The 16,204-nt window shown below is 43.2% G+C and overlaps 1 protein-coding gene across 6 annotated transcripts in view; it reads right to left on the bottom strand.

Moving 5' to 3' along the window:
• Positions 1 to 1,873: 1,873 nt before the first annotated feature.
• The window catches only part of LIMA1 (LIM domain and actin binding 1), a 104,081-nt gene continuing 89,750 nt past the window's right edge, over positions 1,874 to 16,204 (bottom strand). For all 6 annotated transcript variants that reach the window (XM_032293738.1, XM_032293755.1, XM_032293764.1 and 3 more), the window contains 2 exons: positions 8,452 to 8,585; positions 1,874 to 4,162 (listed from right to left, as the gene is read on the bottom strand). In XM_032293738.1, coding sequence (XP_032149629.1) covers positions 3,154 to 4,162; positions 8,452 to 8,585 — 1,143 coding nt within the window. In that variant the 3' untranslated portion in view covers positions 1,874 to 3,153. The remainder of the gene's footprint in view (positions 4,163 to 8,451; positions 8,586 to 16,204) is intronic.

Here is a 16,204-nt window from a genome sequence, read left to right as displayed (position 1 = left end):
GAGTTTCACTCTTGTTACCCAGGCTGGAGTGCAATGGCGCGATCTCGGCTCACCGCAACCTCCGCCTCCTGGGTTCAGGCAATTCTCCTGCCCCAGCCTCCTGAGTTGCTGGGATTACAGGCACACGCCACCATGCCCAGCTAATTTTTTGTATTTTTAGTAGAGACGGGGTTTCACCATGTTGACCAGGATGGTCTCGATCTCTTGACCTCGTGATCCACCCGCCTCGGCCTCCCACAGTGCTGGGATTACAGGCTTGAGCCACCGCGCCCGGCCTGGACATCCTTTCTTTACATGACTCTGAAGCTATTCCTTGTTCCTACTCTGTGTAACCATGATATGTCTATCTTACCTTGAAAAGTGTAGAAAAGAGTCTTTTTTCTTTTTTGAGTTGGAGTCTCACTCTGTTGCCCAGGCTGGAGTGCAGTGGTGCGATCTTGGCTTACTGCAACCTCCACCTCCTGGGTTCAAGCAATTCTCTGCCTCAGCCTTGCAAGTAGCTGGGATTACAAGTGCCTGTCACCACCGCTGCCTAATTTTTGTATTTTTAGTAGAGATGGGGTTTCACCATCTTGGCCAGGCTTGTCTTGAACTCTTGACCTCGTGATCCCTCCACCTTGGCCTCCCAAAGTGCTGGGATTATAGGTGTGAGCCACTGTGCCAGGCTGAAAAGAGTTCTAAGGGTAATCTCAGTCCCCAAGTGGTGACACACTCAATTGATATCCACAGGCACTTAGACTTTTTTGTATAAAGTCAGTGCATAACGTGAGTACCATGTGGATGGATTAGAGTAAAATGCAAGTCACAGAAGTTCAAGCCAGGATTGGATATTTTATATCAGTAGGAGCTTTTGGATTAACTGTTCAGTGAACACAGATCTTTAAATGACTTTACTCTTGGGTGGGGGTAAGAGCAGAAAGTAGTATCCTACCAACCACTCAGAAAACCAGGGAAGACTCTAGAACACACAGGGACCCTGGAAAATTTAACAGATGACTCAAAAAGCATATCTTACTCTCCAAGGAAATCCATATTTCCATCCTACAAATTAAAAAAAAAAAAAAAAAGCCTTAACAATTGGGGCAGTTGCTTCTACAGGCAAGGATATCAAACAATCAAATATCCATCTGCCCACTTGGTGTGAACACTTACCTTTTTAAAAAAGGAAAAAGTATCCGTCTAGAGTGAAAAACAAGTCCTTTTTTTTTGAAACCGAGTCTCGCTCTGTTTCTCAGGCTGTAGTGCAGTGGCCAAATCTCTGCTCACTGCAACTCTGCCTCCCGGTTCAAGCAATTCTCCTGCCTCAACCTCTCAAGTAGCTGGGACTATAGGTGCTCACCACCAAGTCTGGCTAATTTTTGTATTTTTAGTAGAGACGGGGTTTCACCATCTTGGCCAGGCTGGTTTTGAACTTCTGATCACATGATCCACCCACCTCGGCCTCACAAAGTGCTGGGATTACAGGTGTGAGCCACTGCATGCATCCAAAACAAGTCCATTTTCAGCAGAGACATTTGGAAATTCATTCAGTATGCTAGGCATAATTGTAAGGTGAATTATTCAATGTTGAGTGTGGTAAACAATAAAAATCACCACTGGATTTCGAATTGGTAAAATAGCTCATTTTGAATGCACACATTAATTCTCTTGCCAAGTTGCTTGCAATTTTCCAGGAAAATTTGTCTTCCTTCAGGGAGGATTGAAACCCACGATCAGCCCAACACTACCACCTAGTGGTGACATGAATTGATGGTGCTTCTCTTCACCTAAAACTTAAAATAGTAGTACCATTTTTTTCTTCCAAAATTGCACAGGTAGATCCTGAGAGACGGTAACAATGTTAAGAAAATAATGGAAGAGAAACATTGAAAAGTTCAAATTTTAATTAAAAGCTTTATTGAATAAAAATGTTTCAGACTAAGCCAGACTAAGAAAGCAGAATGTTTTACATCTCTAAAAATATTAAAGCTAAATCTCTATAAATGCAGTAGAAAGAAAAGCCTACAGCTTCAAACACCTCTCCCTTCCATACATACAATTTGGAATATCAATTATGTACAACAAATGTACTCAAGTTTATAATGTCCCCAAACCTTAAGACTAGAAAATCATCCCAAGAAAAAGGCCTATAGTTGGTTTAATTTCACCCTGGGAATACTGTCTGCGATCAAAATCAATACATTTCAGAGCTAATAAGTATTTAAAAATTAGTGACTCAAAAAGGGGACATCAGGAGTGAAATGCAGGGTTCAGAGGTCTGAGCTCAAGCGATGTAAGGCAGTCCTCCTTTAAACTCTTCGGTTTGCTCTAACATGGAACATGGGGGATAGTGATCCCAAAGGTATTGCTAAAATATTGCAGCTTTCAGTAAATTATGAGAAGCACAGATATCACCAGTAAAGAAAGCAATCATTCGGAGTACGGTAAATTCATTGGCAGATACAAAAGCTTATTTGGGAGATGGTAGATCTCTCCAAGCACCAAAGAATGGAGGTTGTTTTTTTCAGTTGCCTCAAAAAGTGCTCTGAAAAGATGGCTGTGTTATACCTCAGGATGCAGAGTTGAGGGTGTCGTTTAGAGATCAGGAATTCCTCATATATGTCATAGCAAGAAAATTCATCTAAAAAAGTTTAAAGACTAAATACTTAATCTGTTAACAGGTAAATACTAAAAAATTAAATTGGTATTCATTTAAAAATATACAAACTGTGCCCTTTATACTAAAGTGCATTGAGTCGTAATGTTTAGGCCCCTAAATTCCTTCTGTATGTTCTCTAATTCCAAAATAGTGTTTAACAATATACTACTAATCATCTATCTACTTTAATATTGACCTTTGGGAATACAGTAGAATCTGGGCTATTATCATGTGGACTATTTCCCCAGTTATAAGCCTTACAGCGCTTATGCATATCATCACTGCTAAAATGAAGAATTTAAGTAAAGTTATCTCTAGCATTTAGAAGTGGTTCACTTAACCTGCAGTAGGGGTGGGTTTTTTTTGTTTGTTTTTTAGAAGGAATTCTTTTCCAAAGTTGCTTCCAAGTAAATTACATTTCCTGCTGGGATACCTGCTGATGTGCATCACACTTTGACAAAGGGCAGTGGCTCGCTAACACTAACATGAATTTAAGGCCCAGCACCATTGCAATTTCACTCTTCATCCTCATCCTCATCGTAATACCTATTTCTCTTTATCTGTTCCTCCACAGAGAGCTCTTTGACCACTTCTCCCTCCCAGAATCCCATATCCTGGGATTTCTGATTCTGAGTAGTGAATTCTTTAGCAGAGGTGTTGTCTACAAAACTGGACCAATTTGGAGACTTGGGTTCTAGTGGAGATTGTTGTTTGAGGAAGCTGTTATCATCCTCATCGAAGTTGGCACCATTTTCCACAAGATTCTCATTCTCCATCTCCAAACTATGACCTTCCTTGCTTCTCTTCACTATCTCTTCTCCTTTAGATTCCTTGTTTTGCCAACTTGTTTTTCCCACACTCCCATTCTTCTTGGAAGCCTTGGCATTTTCCACTTGTTTCTTTTCAGCATCTATTCCGCCTGCAAACTCTTCACTCTGCTCTGACATGCTCCAGCCTTTCCTGATAGGTGAAGGCAAAGGTTTTGGGCTCTTGACAGAGGTGCTTTGAAATGAAGCTGCTACAGTGAATGGGCGGCTTCTTTCCTTCAGTGAAGAAGATCGTCGTAGTTTCTTCAGATCCGGATCAACATCCTCAGGAACTTCAGGCTTGCTGATTTCATCCTCAGGAGGCCATTTGGGCTTTGACACTTTGATCTCTTCCTCCAAGGCACTTCCTGAACTTCCAAGTTCAGTTGGGGGTGGCCAGGCAATCCTCAGCTTCTTGGTTTCAGCAGGCTTGTCTTCCTTCTCCTGCGGAGAGGAGGCCTTGGCTTCCATACTTGCAGCCAGGACACCCACCTTAGCAATAGGGGCATCTTCTACTCCTGGGCTGTGAGCAGTCTCCCTTGCATTTGCAAGCTGGGCTGGTCTCTCCAACATCTCTTCGTTTTCATTTTTGCTTGCCCACAGATCCTTGTGTGGTTTGTGCCCAAAGCCTTCATCATAGTTGCCTTTAGATTTAAAGAGTTGATTGAAGTGAGGCTTACAATAGATTCTTCCATGTAAAGATGCATATGTTCCTAGACTGTCATTAAAAGAAAAAGCACTAAGTTAGCAAATCTTTTTTTTTTTTTTTTTTTTTTGAGATGGAGTCTTGCTCTGTCACCTAGGCTGGAGTGCAGTGGCATGATCTGCAACCTTCCTGCACAGGTATTATGTAAGCCAGTAGATTACCTACTGATTAAAACTACTCACAAAAAGGCAGATTACACATCTGTACACATGTGTCCTGAGCTGCTATTCCCTTCCTCATCTGGGAATCACTTGAGAAAAATGCTTGACCTCATCAGGTGTCAAAATAAGCTACAGTGGTGATCTGCAACCTCTGCCTCCCGGGTTCAAGTGATTCTCCTGCCTCAGCCTCCCAAGTCGTAGGGACTACAGGCACACACCACCACACCCAGCTAATTTTTGTATTTTTAGTAGAGATTGGGTTTCACTGTGTTGGTCAGGCTGGTCCTGAACTCCTGACCTCATAATCCGCCTGCCTCAGCCTCCCAAAGTGCTGGGATTACAGGAATGAGCCACAGCGCCTGACCAGCAAATCCTCATATTCTGATTTACACCAGAAGGCTAAAATCTGGCAATTCCAGTATTTTCAGAAGATGCTAAGTACAAAAAAAAAAGATCTTTAAAAGCACCTCAGTGACCAGGGCTTCCTTACCCTGAAATGGTCCACATGATAATAGCCCAGATTCTACTGTATTCCCAAAGGTCAATATTAAAGTAGATAGATGATTAATAGTATATTGTTAAACACTATTTTGGAATTAGAGAACATACAGAAGGAATTTAGGGGCCTAAACATTACAACTGAATGCACTTTAGTATAAAGGGCACAGTTTGTATATTTTTCAATGAATACCAATTTAATTTTAAAACCCTTGTTTTAAAATTCCTAAAACAAATTTTAGCACATTTGTTTTCTTATGGTAACATATAGCATGCTCACTTCTAAGACTGAACCTTCAAAAGGCACTCTTCCACCTGTAATGTGCTCCCCATTTTCAAATGATTTTACTCGCCTGTGAAAGAATTCTAAGTTAAAGCTGTTAAAGCTTTAAATTAGGCTGGGCGCAGTGGCTCACACCTGTAATCCCAACACTTTGGGAGGCCAGGGTGAGAGGATCTCTTGAACCCAGGAGTTTGAGACCAGCCTGGCCAATATAATGAGACCTCATTTTACAAAAAATTTAAAAATTATCTTGGCGTGGTGTCACGTGCCTGTAGTCCCAGCTACGTGGGAAGCTGAAGTGGGAAAATGGCTTGAACCCAGGAGGCAGAGGTGAGAGTCAGCTGAGAGTGCGCCACTGTGATAGAGACTCTGACTCAAAAAAAAAAAAAAAAAAAAAAAAAAAAAAAGAAAGAAAGAAAGAAAAAGAAAAAAATCAACAATAATAGAAACTTTAAATCATTCTGAGCCTTGAGAGCAATGTGGCTATGCAGCCTGGGTCACACAGCATGTAGCTGCAACTCTTTCTTTTCCCTGTAAATAATGAAGACCAAAGGGCACCAGAGATAAGACCCCCCTCAGATCATTATCTCTCCTTTACAGAGTAATAATCTTCCTTGGAATGTCACAATCTGTAACCAATCAAATCACTATTATATATGCACTGGTCTTATATGGAAAATGCCACACTTTTGCTAAACTTTCTATGTAAGTGAAACTAACTCTCCACCTTGGAATGCTGACCCTATTCATTGGGAGTCAGTGTTTCTGGGTAACCATCATCAAGTTTTTGTGCTTGAATTAACTCTATACTTAATGACACATGAAAACACACACACACACACACACACACACACACACACTTCTTTTTTCTTTCTTTTTTTTTTTTTTTGAGAGAGTCTTGCTTTGTCGCCCAGGCTGGAGTGCATTGGCAAAATCTTGACTCACTGCAACCTCTGCCTCCCAGGTTCAAGCAATTCTCCTGCCTCAGCTTCTTGAGTAGCTGGGATTACAGAAGTATGCCACCACACCTGGTTAATTTTTGTATTATTTTTATTATTATTTTGAGATGGAGTTTTACTCTTGTTGCCCAGGCTGGAATGCAATGGCACAATCTCGGCTTACCGCAACCTCTGCCTCCTGCGTTCAAGTGATTCTCCTGCCTCAGCCTCCCAAGTAGTTGGGATTACAGACACGCACCACCACGCCTGGCTAATTTTGTATTTTTAGTAGAGACGAAGTTTCTCCATGTTGGTCAGGTGGGTCTCGAACTCCTGACCTCAGGTGATCCACCTGCCTTAGCTTCCCAAAGTGCTGGGATTACAGGCGTGAGCCACAATGCCCGGTAATTTTTGTATTTTTTAATAGAGATGGGTTTTACCATGTTGGCCAGGCTGGTCTTGAACTCCTGGGCTCAAGTGATCTGGCCTTGGCCTCCAAGAGTGCTGGGATTACAGGCGTGAGCCACTGCACCCAGCCCCTTTTCTTTTTCTTTTTTTTTTTTGTGTTGAGGTCTTGCTCTGTCACCCAGGCTGGAGTACAATGGTAAGATCATAGCTCACTGCAGCCTTGAACTCCAAGGCTTAAATGATCCTCCAGCCTCAGCCTCAGCCTCCCAAAATTTTTCATAGAGATAGGGTTCCCTTGCTGGGTGCAGTCCCAGCACACTGGGAGGCTGAGGTGGGTGGATCACTTGAGGTCAGGAGTTCAAGACCAGCCTGACCAACATGGTGAAACCCTGTCTCTACTAAAAAATACAAAATTGGTCCGGGTGTGGTGGCTCATGCCTGTAATCCCAGCACCTTGGGAGGCTAAGGCGGGTAGACTGCCTGAGGTCAGGGTTTGAGACCAGCCTGGCTAACATGGTGAAACCTCATCTCTACTAAAAATACAAAAATTAGCTGGGCGTGGCTAATTTTTTTTAATTAGCTGGGTGTAGCACACCTGTAGTCCTGGATATTCAGGAGGCTGAGGCAGGAGAATTGCTTGAACCTGGGAGGTAGAGGTTGCAGTGAGCTGAGATCGTGCCACTGCACTCCAGCCCTGGCAACAGAGCAAGACTCCGTCTCTGGGAAAAAAAATTAGCTGGGTATAGTGGTACACGCCTGTAATCCCAGCACTCTTGGAGACTGAGGCATGAGAATTGTTTGAATCTGGGAAATGGAGGTTGCAGTGGGCCAGGATGGCATCACTGCACTCCAGCCTGGGCAACAAAGCAAGACTTTGTCTCACAAAGAAGAACCAGATGGGGTCTCTCTGTGTTACCCAGGCTAGTCTTGAACTCCTGGCCTCAAGTGATCCTCACCTGGGCCTCCCAAAGTGCTAGAATTACAAGTTTGAGCCACCACACCTAGATGTAAGCTGTGATTAACAGAAGAATGGTGAGGAGTTGACAGGAGGTAGTCTTGCCCTAACGTCAGTCCTAGACAAGCCTTTAGGAGATTTGGTGGTGTCTCTTGCAGGATGACAAATTTTATCTTTTTTTTTTTTTTTAAGGTCTTTCCCTTAAGTTACGAACTGTTCTGAAGAATGACACATTTTAAAGGGGGTATAAAACAGCAGCAGTTGCACAAAAGAAATAAGGTGCTTTGGAGAAAAAATTAACACAGTGGGCAGAAAAAGCACTAATGAGTGGAAGTTACCAAGGTATGCTTTGGCTCATGTTTGGAGAAGCTGTCTAGCTAGAGCTATCTAATAACTAGAAATGCCACGTAGATGCCAGAACATCTTTCAAGAGTATTTTAGGAGGGATGCTTGATCGGGAAGGAAAGCTGGAGAAAGTGACATCTTGGTTACTTCCTTCTGTAAGACTATGATTAAAATGAGTTAATTTGGAATGTTTCCCCAATTTGTCACATTTATGTTTGTACTTTGAGTTACTTGGAAGAAATGATACGTAACAATTTAATGTCTCAGAAATAAAGTGAGGCAACATAGAGAAAAAGACATGCTCTCCAGGGGCTATGATTATTGCCATTATTATCATTTATACAGTGCTTATGACAAGCAATGGCTTAAGCAAGTAACCTCTTGAGATTTCTTAACTTTGTGATTCTATGATACCAAGGGAAAACATTCTACCAAATTAGGTCACAGGGGGTTTTACTTGCAACCCATATGATTTAAGCTTCAGTACTAACATGTAAATTAACGTATCAATATACCAAGAAGTTCTGTAAAAGGAAGTTTCATACCATTATTTGGTAGGAAAGACTTGTCACCAAATGTTTCTTTTTACTTTATTCAAGAGCCTTCAACAGAACATCATTAGCACAGTAGCTTTTAGTACTAGTGCTCTAAAAGCCAAAGACTCCTTCAAGAGCTGCAGTTACAGAGTGATGGCTTGTTTTGGGCTGGCTTACCTGAGTTTGTTGTTGCAATAGGAGCAACGGAAGCAGCTGATGTGAAACACCTGCTGGTTGGCCAAGAGACGTTCCATTGGATAGACTGTCTTCTGACATTCCACACAGGTCTCTTTTGCAGGTGCCTGAAACTTCTAGGAAAAGGCAAAGGACAACTTTAGCATGGGTAGTGATGAGTTAGTACTGTCTTGAGATGGGCCCTAGAATTTACTTAGCTGGTCAGTCAATTCTCACAGAACACTAAACCTGTTACAGTTCTATCGGCTGACTCTGCAAAGCCAAGAGGCTCTCTAGACATTCCCTTCCCAAACTGGCTGCTCTAAACATAGCGGACAACAAGGATAGGTGGAGCTAGGTCTGAATTGTAGAGAAAGGCTTAGACGAGTCATGACCACACCCACATAAAAAATGTTAGGAGCAGGAGATGGGGGAAGGGGCGGGGGAGGGGGCAGGGATCAGGAGAAAATGTTATCACACACAGAAGAAAGATACTTGATTCAAGTGCCAAGTAAACACAACACAGATCTCTAAATTTATTCAGGGATAAATTTCAAGGAGAGGAGAGCATTTATTTGGCTTTGGGAATTAGGAAAGACATTTCAGTAAAGCCCCTTTTATTCTGCTCTGCTTATAATCTTGATTTGTTCAATCAACTAGGCATAATATTTCAAACAAGTCAAAACTGACACACAAGTGGAATAATTTATAAGAGACATAAACTATTTTATTAGGACACCAGAAGGAAGCATAGCCCATTAAAGCTATAGTTTCTATAATATTTCTAAAACTCAATGGCGAGTAAAACTAATGCAATGGCAAATGCACTGGTTAATCTATCAATGACTGGGAATTCGTGAACTGTTTGTAAAGTTGGAACAAACATGGGCATAGCGGTTCTACTTGATAAACTCCATCCTAAAGAAAATAAAAGAGTTGGGATTCTAGCATTGGTAAAAGCCAGAACTCCAAAAATATTGTAAGCTTTTACATGATAAGAAATAGTTACATCGGCTGGGCAGGGTGGCTCACACCTGTAATCCCAGCACTTTGGGAGGCCGAGGTGGGTGGAGTACCAGGTCTGGAGTTTGAGACCAGCATGGCCAACATGGCAAAAACTCCGTCTCTACTAAAAATACAAAAATTAGCCAGTCATGGTGCTGCACTCCTATAATCTCAGCTACTCGGAAGGCTGAAGAATGAGAATCACTTGAACCCAGGAGGCGGAGGTTGCAGTGAGCCAAGATTGTATCACTGCACTCCAGCCTGTGTGACAGATCAAGACTCTGTCTCAAAAAAAAAAAAAAAAAAAAAAAAAAGTAAATAGTTACATGGCTACTAAGAGGTGGGGAGGTTGGAATACAAAGTCCCTAGATATATGTGAGTTAACCCTTGACTTGCCCAACACAACCACCTCAACCAGTAGATGCAGGAGGCAGCTTAGGTGGCCCGGAAGCTCTCATCAGCAATTAGGAGGCCCTTTTGCTGCTACGATCAGTCTGGACTCTCACCAGAAAACACATGATGGTAAGTAATGCAAATTAATCCCAAGGCCCAGGACCTGGATGATTACGCCTAAAATGAACCAGGTTATGGGCAAAATAGAATTTTGAGTAAAAAATCCCAAAACAGGCCCATAAAAATTCAGACTGCTGGTTCACTTGCCACATGATTCACTAGGAGGTAAAGCAAAAAATAGAAATCATTTTCCAAGTAGATTTGGGCAGGAAATGAGAGCAAAAAAATGTGCACAAAATGAAAATAAAGGAAGAAATCTATAAAAGGAAGTTTAATAAAATTAGTGGTAAACTCCCAAGTAGTGCCCAGGGGATTTGGGAAGGAAGGAGCAAAGCTGAGGGGAAGCGGCTAGTTACCAGTACTTTGCTTCATTCTAGGGGCAGTGTCTTAAAAAGAAACATCTAAAGAATCAAAAGACCACAGGCTACAACCTAGTTTACCAAGCATAAGGGAGGTATTTAAATATGACCAAATGTTACTGTAATGAATGCTGTTGCAAGTAATTAACACGTTATAGTATTTGGAGCTCAGAATTCTTTTTGTCTTATATGGACACTGCTAAATGGAGATATCTTTGCAGGGTTTTAATTAAGTTTTCTCTAAAAGGACTAGGTCTTTGTCTAGGTAGGAGACATATTGGCCAGGTGAGGTGGCCCATGTCTGTAATCCCAGTTCTCCGGGAGGCCGAGGCAGGTAGATCACTTGAGGTCAGGAGTTTGAGACCAGCCTGGCCAACATGGTGAAACCCCGTCTCTACAGAAAATGCAAAAATTAGCCAGGCATGGTGGCAGGTGCCTGTAATCCCAGCTACTCGAGAGGCTGAGGCACAAGAATCACTTGAACCCAGGAAGCAGAGGTGGCGGTGAGCTGAGATCTCACCACTGCCCTCCAGCCTTGGAGACAGGTTGAGACTGTCCCAGAAACAACAACAACAACAACAAAAGGAGAGACATTAAAAAGCAGAATAAATTTTTGGTGTGAGAGTATAATGGAAGCTATTGGAGAGAGCCTGTAAAAGTCACAACACATAATGTAAAAGTAGTACAAATGTATTTATTAGATTAAAAGTCATTTTCAGTTGCAGAGAGAGAATTCTGGGTTTTTTTGAGATGGAGTCTTGTGCTCTCACCTAGGCTGGAGTGCAGTGGCAGAACCTTGGCTCACGCAACTTCCGCCTCCTGGGTTCAAGCGATTCTCCTGCCTCAGCCTCCCAAGTAACTGAGACTACAGGAGCGTGCCACCACACTTGGCTAATCTTTGTATTTTTAGTAGAGACGGGGTTTCACCATGTTGGTCAGGCTGGTCTCGAACCCCTAACCTTGTGATCCACCTGCCTTGGCCTCCCAAAGTGCTGGGATTACAGGTGTGAGCCACCATGCCTGGCCAGGAATTCTGTATTTTCAACACTTGAAATAGATGTAGCAGAGGAAGTACTCATTTTGATTGGTAAAGACACAGCAGGAGACAGAAACTTCCCATGGGAAAAAAGGAGACGGATACTGTTCTGCTAAGGGGGAATGGAGGGAGGCAGACCACACCTCCATCACAAACACACTGAGGGGAGGCACACACCGTGGGAGGGGAAGCAGCCCAGGGAACAGAAGGAAAGGAGAACCTGTGAGAAAGCTGAAAGTTGAGCTCACATTAGGAGGAAAGTGGAAGGCAGGAGCAGAAATTAGGTACCAGGAGCAGGAGGCAGAAGCTGGAAGAGACAAACAGGAACCTTCAGTGAATACACAGCATTTGGCGTGCCCTGGAGTGCTTTACTGCAGCTGAGCTGAAACTCAGACTCAGATCCAAGAATAAGACCACATTTTTTTTTTTTTATTTTTTTATTTTTAAGTAACTGCTAATCGTGGCAGAATCAGCCTCACTCGTATCTACCTGAGGCTGGAACATATCCCAGCTCAGGAGAGCGAGCTTTTATGAGCCTTCACCCACATGAGGAGTGTCTCATTAACAATTCTTTAGTGTCTTACTACCTCCCACACCTGACCCACATCGGCTCTCTCTTTAATAGAGCCTCACCCACACTGAGAGAACAGCCTGTCCTCCTCCTTAACATCAAGTTAATAGATTGCTAGCTCACACAATTGACTAGCCTCAAGCTTCCAACTAGCCAGACCTAGCAGAGTCCTATTCTTCCTCTTCATTTCTCATATCAACCCTTTTCAATATTATTTAAGGTTTATGCAGCAGCAGCTGCCGAAGGGCCCCTTCTAGTTTCACAAAGACAAGAGGGTCCTGACGTGGTAAAATGCCAAGTCACAGAGGCTGCGGCTGTGCCTCCCCTTTATTTTCTCTGTCCTGGGCTCTCAGCCACTTTTCTGTAATTGCCCCCATGTCTATTCAGACAACAGGAAGCATAGTCAGTGCCCAAAAATTTCTACCATTATCACAGGCCTGGCATACATCCTGTCCATGCCTTCAGGGTATGCTCAGACTTGGCACAGCCACATTTAAAACACTACCAATATGACAATGTTAGACATTTTTTATCTTTACAATATATTTTTTCAGTTAGATTTTTTTTTTCATTCCCCTTCTCCCACCATTTTGCCCCTGCCAAGTAGAAAGTTTAAACACCAGGTGTCTTACCAAAGTTCACATAGTAACAGAATTAGAATTAAAACTAGAAGCCGGGCACAGTGGCTTATGCCTGTTATCCCAGTACTTTGGGGGGCCGAGGTGGGTGGATCGCCTGAGATCAGGAGTTCAAGACCAGGCTGGCCAACTTGGTGAAACCCCATCTTTACTAAAAATACAAAAAAAATTAGCTAGGTGTGGTGGTGCACACCTGTAACCTCAGCTACTCGGGAGGCTGAGGCAGAATTGCTGCTTGAACCTGGGAGGCAGAGGTTGCGGTGAGCAGAGATCATGCCACTGCACTCCAGCCTGGACAACTGAGTGAGACTCTATAAAAAAAAAAAAAAAAAAAAAAAAAAAAAAAAAACCTGTAGAAGAGCCTGTTGAGTGACTCATCTTTGAGAGAAATTACCATGCTAACTGGTGGTTTGACTACTGCATACCAAGGTGTTCTGCAGCAAAGTCTTTAAACAATGCCTGTTGCACAGATTACCCCTCATAAAGGAAATAGTGCCCAGAGCATAGATAACCCCTCAAAGATGCTTCTCTGGCCAGGCAGGGCACAGTGGCTCACACTTGTAATCCCAGCACTTTGGGAGGCCAAGGTGGGCAGATCACGATGTCAGGAGTTCAAAACCAGCCTGACCAATATGATGAAACCCCATCTCTACTAAAAATACAAAATTAGCCAGGCATGGTGGTGTGTGCCTATAATCTCAGCTACTCAGGAGACCGAAACAGGAGAATTGCTTGAACCCGGGAGGCCAAGGTTGTAGTGAGCTGAGATGGCGCCACTGTACTCCAACCTGGGCGACAGAGAGAGACTCCATCTCAAAATCAATCAATCAATCAATAAAAATACAAAAATTAGCTGGGCGTGGTGGTGCACACCTGTAATCCTAGCTACTCAGGAGGCTGAGGCAGAATTGCTCCAACCCAGGAGGCAGAGGTTGCAGTGAGGCAAGATCACGCCACTGCACTCCAGCCTGGGTGACAGAGTGAGACTCTGTCTCAGAAACAAACAAAAACAAAAACAATGTTTACCTAATCGCTCCAGTAGTAAGTTTTACAAGAAAGTCAAGAATGACTAGCTGCACGTTTTAACCTAAAAGCTTGCTATATAGAGGATATTTTCTGGAAGGAGGTACAGGGATCCACTGTCTCATGACCACCTAGACATCACTTTTGTTCATAAGCTCCTATTAAATGTTTCTTTCTGAGAAACTGGACTTGTCAGCCTCTTTCTTTGGCTTCTCAGCTCCCTCAGCTTTTGTGGGTAGGTCTGCATCGACCTGCTCACGGCACAAACTCAGAACTCCTGGACTCGCAAACCAATAGCGCATTTTCTAAATTGTCCTGGAATGTTAAATTTCCACAACCAAGGGAAACTCTTTGGGGAGGAGAGCAGACGCTAACTCAAGTGAAAATAATCCCGCTACAGCAGTTTGAACAAACTATGGTCTTCCCTTTGTTTCAAATAAAAATGTGTATCTTCAGGATATTCTAGAATGAATGAGGTAATCTATAAATAATTGATATTCATAAACGCTGTCTTGCCCATATAAGGGATATTACAGAACCCCTGTTGATTACCATCTACTTAAAGCTATTTTTCTAACAAATTTGCATGGCTTCATTTATGTTCTTTCACCCTCTGGTCTCATATATTTTTTAGTCTAATAAAGGCCCCAGTTGTGGTGTGTGTGGGAGGGAAGGGGAGCAGCTGACAGCAGACGTTGATGTTAACTAGCCTTTAGACATAGTGAAAGATGAAAATTCTGTATTGATATCAAGCCTCTATTCCTCAGAATACCACAAAATGCCTTTCATTCCTTCTTCCAATTTGTGTAAAATATCTAAGTAATGAAACTAAAATTCTTCACCACACAGCAAAAGGTTGGGCCAGCCCTGTGCAGCCTTAACCCTTCCTCTGGCTTCCTGTGAAACTCTTTGTGAAAGCATTTTGGGGAATATTCATATCTCCCCTCTCCCGACCCCACCCCGAGACAGAGTTTCGCTCTTGTTGCCCAGCCTGGGGTGCAATGGTGCAATCTCGGCTCACTGCAACCTCCGGGTTCAGGCAATTCTCCCACCTCAGCCTCCTGAGTAGCTGGGATTACAGGTGTGCACCACCACACCTGGCTAATTTTTTTGCATTTTTAGTAAAGATGGGGTTTCACCATGCTGGTCAGGCTGGTTTCAAATTCCTGACCTCAGGTGATCTAACCAACCTGGCCTCCCAAAGTGCTAGGATTACAGGCGTGAGCCACCGCGCCCAGCAGAATATTCATATCTTAAACACACTGCTCTACACAGAGAGGAAAGGACAGTCCTCTGAAAAAGCAGTAATAGTGAGTGAGAAAAGATTCTAGATGCTCTTCTAGCATAACTCTGACAGCTTTGCAAACCAGCATAAATCTTCCCACCGTCTCCAAGGGGAGGGACAGTTGGCAGGGCACCAAGAGGGGCAGTGCAGTGCATGTCCTCTCACGTAGGCCGCCATGTTTTCTCTCAACACTCGTCAGCAGAACCCTGGGAGGCTGGGAGGAGGCTGTCCCCGACATAGTGAGGGCAGACAGTTATTCCCTAGGGCCAGTCACATCTCCTTCCCTCTTCCTCCCCTGTCCTCTCCTCTGGGAACATTTAGGGGATGATTTCTTTCAAATGGAAGGACATAAAGCTTAAGAGATCTCTGAGCCTTTTGAAGTAAAAGAGGCCTGATATTTCTCACAGGGTCCACTAATCTCTGCTCTCAGAACAACACCCTTTTTGAGAATGGTCCTGTAACTTCACTGGTACCAAGTCTTACCAACTAAGCTCTGTGGCCAGTGTTCAAAGTGTACACCGAATTCTTAAAGGCCTCCATCATTTCTTTTTACATTATGAAGATAGAATTTGAAATGAATTGAGTCTCTACCTTAGATGTCCTCTTTTCATTAACAGACAGGCACTAAGAAACAATTTTTTCCAGGATGTGTGGGATCCAAAAATCTATTCTGAGTGAACAAGTTTATTCTTAGCTGTATGTAATTTCCCAAAGTGGAGAAACAACTTCTGTTCATCGTCTGCAGCCATGAGACCGGTTCTGCCAGCAGGTCTTTCTATAAACATTTACTAAAGTATCTATATATTTGCCTGCAGACTGCAAAGGGGAACTTTGGGGAAGAGCAAATAAATTGCCCTTAAATAAAAGTGGAGATGTAACTGGGTTCCACCAGGCTTTGAACACCATGACCATCTGAGCTCTGGACCACAGGCAAACAGCCAGGCCAGTTGACTCTGCTCAAAACCTGAGGTGTGTGTCTATGCAGGCAGGGCTGTCTGCATTCTACTGCTGAGTGACCAGCGCCAGAGGAGTAGGATGGGTCTGAGGCAGACACAGAGAGCTTTATCTCCATTTCCTCTCCCTGGTGCCAAAGAAGACCTAAGTGAGGTGTGCCCCTTCACACATCATTCATCCCCTCACACCATGGAACTTGAAGCAGGAGGGATCCCACCCAGTACAAGGAAGTCTGGCTGAGCAGTTGAAGGAGGGATGCAAGGCTGCATTGAGAATTCAAATAGTCACAAGACAGATTTTAGTTCTTAGATTTCCCCAGGTGCTGGGTTACTCAGAATCCATCACCAGGTTAGATTTGCTAGCCGTTCTTGA

The sequence above is a fragment of the Sapajus apella genome, unplaced genomic scaffold (assembly GCF_009761245.1).
Source record: "Sapajus apella isolate SASKATOON/1434 unplaced genomic scaffold, GSC_monkey_1.0 scaffold2, whole genome shotgun sequence".
NCBI lineage: Eukaryota > Metazoa > Chordata > Mammalia > Primates > Cebidae > Sapajus > Sapajus apella.
This window is presented reverse-complemented; position numbering and strand designations above follow the sequence as displayed.